This window comes from Pongo abelii, chromosome 3 (assembly GCF_028885655.2).
Source record: "Pongo abelii isolate AG06213 chromosome 3, NHGRI_mPonAbe1-v2.0_pri, whole genome shotgun sequence".
Classification (NCBI taxonomy): domain Eukaryota; kingdom Metazoa; phylum Chordata; class Mammalia; order Primates; family Hominidae; genus Pongo; species Pongo abelii.
In genome coordinates, this window is record NC_071988.2 from 45,582,501 (window position 1) to 45,585,855 (window position 3,355).

General features: G+C 35.1%; 1 protein-coding gene across 1 annotated transcript in view; it reads right to left on the bottom strand.

The window, feature by feature from the left end:
- Positions 1–2,881, bottom strand: part of GABRG1 (gamma-aminobutyric acid type A receptor subunit gamma1) — an 83,527-nt gene extending 80,646 nt beyond the window's left edge. Inside the window, 1 exon segment of the mRNA NM_001133931.2 lies at positions 2,716–2,881. Within this exon segment, the coding sequence (NP_001127403.1) occupies positions 2,716–2,819 (104 nt within the window). The 5' untranslated portion in view covers positions 2,820–2,881.
- Between the last annotated feature and the right edge of the window lie 474 nt (positions 2,882–3,355).

Consider the following 3,355-nt stretch of genomic DNA (forward strand, 5'->3'; position numbering starts at 1 on the left):
AAAATAGTGTCTCTCCTCTATAATGTTGATGGAAATTAATGAGGAAACTAAGCATTACAACTGATTAAATACAAAAAAAAATGCTTCCAATTTGGGGAGTCCCCAAAATAGATGACTTTCAAGATATATTTTGGAAATCATATAAAACACAAAAATGCTCACAAATGAACTATTTATGGTTAGTTTTGGAAGGGAAAACCAATCAAAAGAAAGAGAAAAGGAGAGAGAAATACGATCGTACATGATTTATACATGTTAGCATCTGTTACCTCCAACTAAATATTAAAAGGATAAAAACTTCACCCAACTGTAGCTACTTTAATTTACTTATTTTAAAAGAATGTTCATTGCAACATTATTTTTTAAATTTATTTTTTAGCAAAAGCATGCTTTATTTCCTTTTAATTGCTGTATTTCCCAACTTGGTCTCATAGAACCCAATGGAGAAAGAAACATATTTTAATAACATTCTCATGGTTTGCCTACAAAAGTGTTTCTGTGTCAAACTTTTTCCATTCACTGAAGAAAAGAGTTTATGATGCATCTTAAAGAAAGCATGCTTACATTTGCCTTTTATTGCTAGCTTTCTATCTCATTTTTAAAAATTATGTTTTTAGGGGGTACTTTTAAATGTATAACATGAACTGTCATAACTGAGGCCTTAAGGGCTAATTAGAACAACAGCTTATAAATTTATCTTTTAATGTATATTTATTCACTGGACAAAATAATCCAGGTTATCTATATTACTGTGATAATAGAAATTATGTGTTAACTGTACAATACCTTTCTCACTTATACATATGGTTAAAAAGTCCATAGCATTCACACTTATAATTTCCCTCCTGAAAAGTACTTAGATAAAACAGTGAAGCAACCATTGACTTATTTCATGTTTCAGTTGAAATCATAGATGTATGATTTCAGTTGAAATCATTGAATGTGAAAATCTTAAGAAATCATACGTGGTCTAGTGTCCTTCATTTCATAGATGAAACTGTGTTCAGAGAGGTTAAAGTCCCTTGACACATGAGATCATGTCTCCAGGCTGCTAAGCCTGTACTCTGTCCCTTCAGCACACATCTCTTCAATTCTGAGAGCTTGATGTAATTGGCTCTGGAGCCAATTACAATGATTGCAAATATTCCCCAAAACAAAACATGTTTATTTAAAATAAAACATCTCTTGGGATAGATAATATGCTCTTTACTAAACAGCTTGCCTATTTCGTTGAAAGGAAAACTCATATACAATGATAAAAGGTTGTTATTTCAGAAAACTACTGGTAAATCTGTTTTTACTTTTGTAATATTATGATGTACGTGTATACCTAAATATCTTTTATAAAATGCTATAATATTTTCAAAGAATAAGCCATTATGACACAACATATATAAGAAATAATTCATCCAGTAGTATGTTTATGTTTGTGTCAAACATTTAAGAATCTAAGGGAACAGGGTTAAAAAAAAAAAGAGAGAGAGAAAACTTCAATCCTAAAAAAGCACTAACTGTCAAAAAATTCTAACAAGTCTAATATTACTTAGTATACTTTAATCCAATCTCTATTTTCTAAGAGAAAATATACTTGTTCTGTATGCTGGTATGGTAAAAAAATTCACTCTAGCTTTACACTTACGTTTATAATAATAATTCATTTTAGCAGTGATACAAGTAGTTATAAAGGCATCTTTCTATCTTCATAATGATTGTACTCTACTTTTGAATTCTATACAGAGTTACTTTTTTAATAATGTAATGTTAAAAGTACATTTATTTGAAACAAGTTGCATGGTATGAGTACCATGTCCCAGACCTTTATAAGTGTCTATGTCTTAATCAACATATTTTAGCTCAAGTCACCCACTACTCCTACATATAATCCAAGAATGATACCTGAGCATTTTATATGTCTACCAGAATGACTTAAAAATTTTACTGAAAGGTATTACAGTCCAGTTTTGTTCCTGTTAAATTTGAAATTTGTGATTGGTGACACTTTTCTCTCTCTCTCTCTCTCTGTCCCGTACACACACACACACACACACACACAAACACACAGCCAAGACATTCGTGTGGCCACACGTTTTTAATTACTGACGGACAGCCAATTAAAAAAAAAACACTCAAAGCTGGTTCAAATTAAATATACACGGTTATTTTTTACTTGGATACTATATATTTTTAATGCTGATAGATTTGTTTTTAGCCAGATTTACAATATTTCTTGATGTAAAACACTGGTTTGTTCCAGAAAGTTACCAAAAATGAGGAAAGGGGAAAAGCAATAGCAGTAGGTAGAAACACATCATACATATCATGCTGTGTAACAACAAGTTTCTGAAATAACTTTGTTTTTAAAATGCAGAATCATCCAGAAAGTTCATCGGTGGCATTCATTCAGTAAATTTACTGGCAAAGTCATTTCTCCTCCCCCTCACTCCCTCCCAGTAACCCAACCTTCACTAGTTCGCTAGTTTATACTCTGCTTGAAGTCAAAAACAACTGAACCAATATCATGCTTCAGAAATACGTTACTTTCCTTCTATCTGGGAATGAATAGATCTAATCAGAAAATAAAACGATGGTAAATACCACATATGTGTTAGGAAATGCAAATCAATTACTTAACGTAGAATAATTTTTAAAAGAAAGGGGAATAAGGGGAAAGGGGTGGATAGCAAAGAATAGTTTTAAGCCCCTGAATTTACTCACCAGTTTCCCAAATGCAGGGTCAGTAACAAGAAGACCAACCTCACCCCTCTACTTTGACTCCGCAGAAGAAAAGGGGAGAAGAGAAAAGCTTTCAAAGGACCCATCGGAATCGCTTTTTTACGTGTGCTGCACTAGCTCAATTCTCCCAGCCAGGACTTTTCCTCCCACCTCAGCAGCAGCTGGCTGAGTACAGAAGGGAGAGTGTGGAAAGGCAGTGCACCTCCCAACCAGGTAGGATGCGACTCCCAGCAGAATTGAGCCAGGGAGCCAATCAGGCCGAGAGGATGCTGGCATAAATTATCTTAAAAAGAGTTGAGCCAATCAGTAGCCCAAGGAGGCGGGGTTCTCCTACTAGAAATTGAGCCCAGTAGGGAAAAGGGCTCCGTTTTTCTAAAAGAAAAACAAACCTCTTCTCCCTCGCAGCCGCGGAGAAACGTTTGAGTGGCCTTGAACAGAATCCCTCCCTAGGGAGAGGCTGCCTTTCTCCTTCCCTTCTGCTCTTCCTCTTGTCTGACTCTATTTCGGGGCGACTGCCTCTTTCCTCTCCCGCGTTCGGATTCTAAATTTGTCTTCCAAGAGAGACCCGTGGGAAGCAGGCAGTGCCTAATTGGTTTTCCCCAGGTTCGTGAGGATTCTGTTA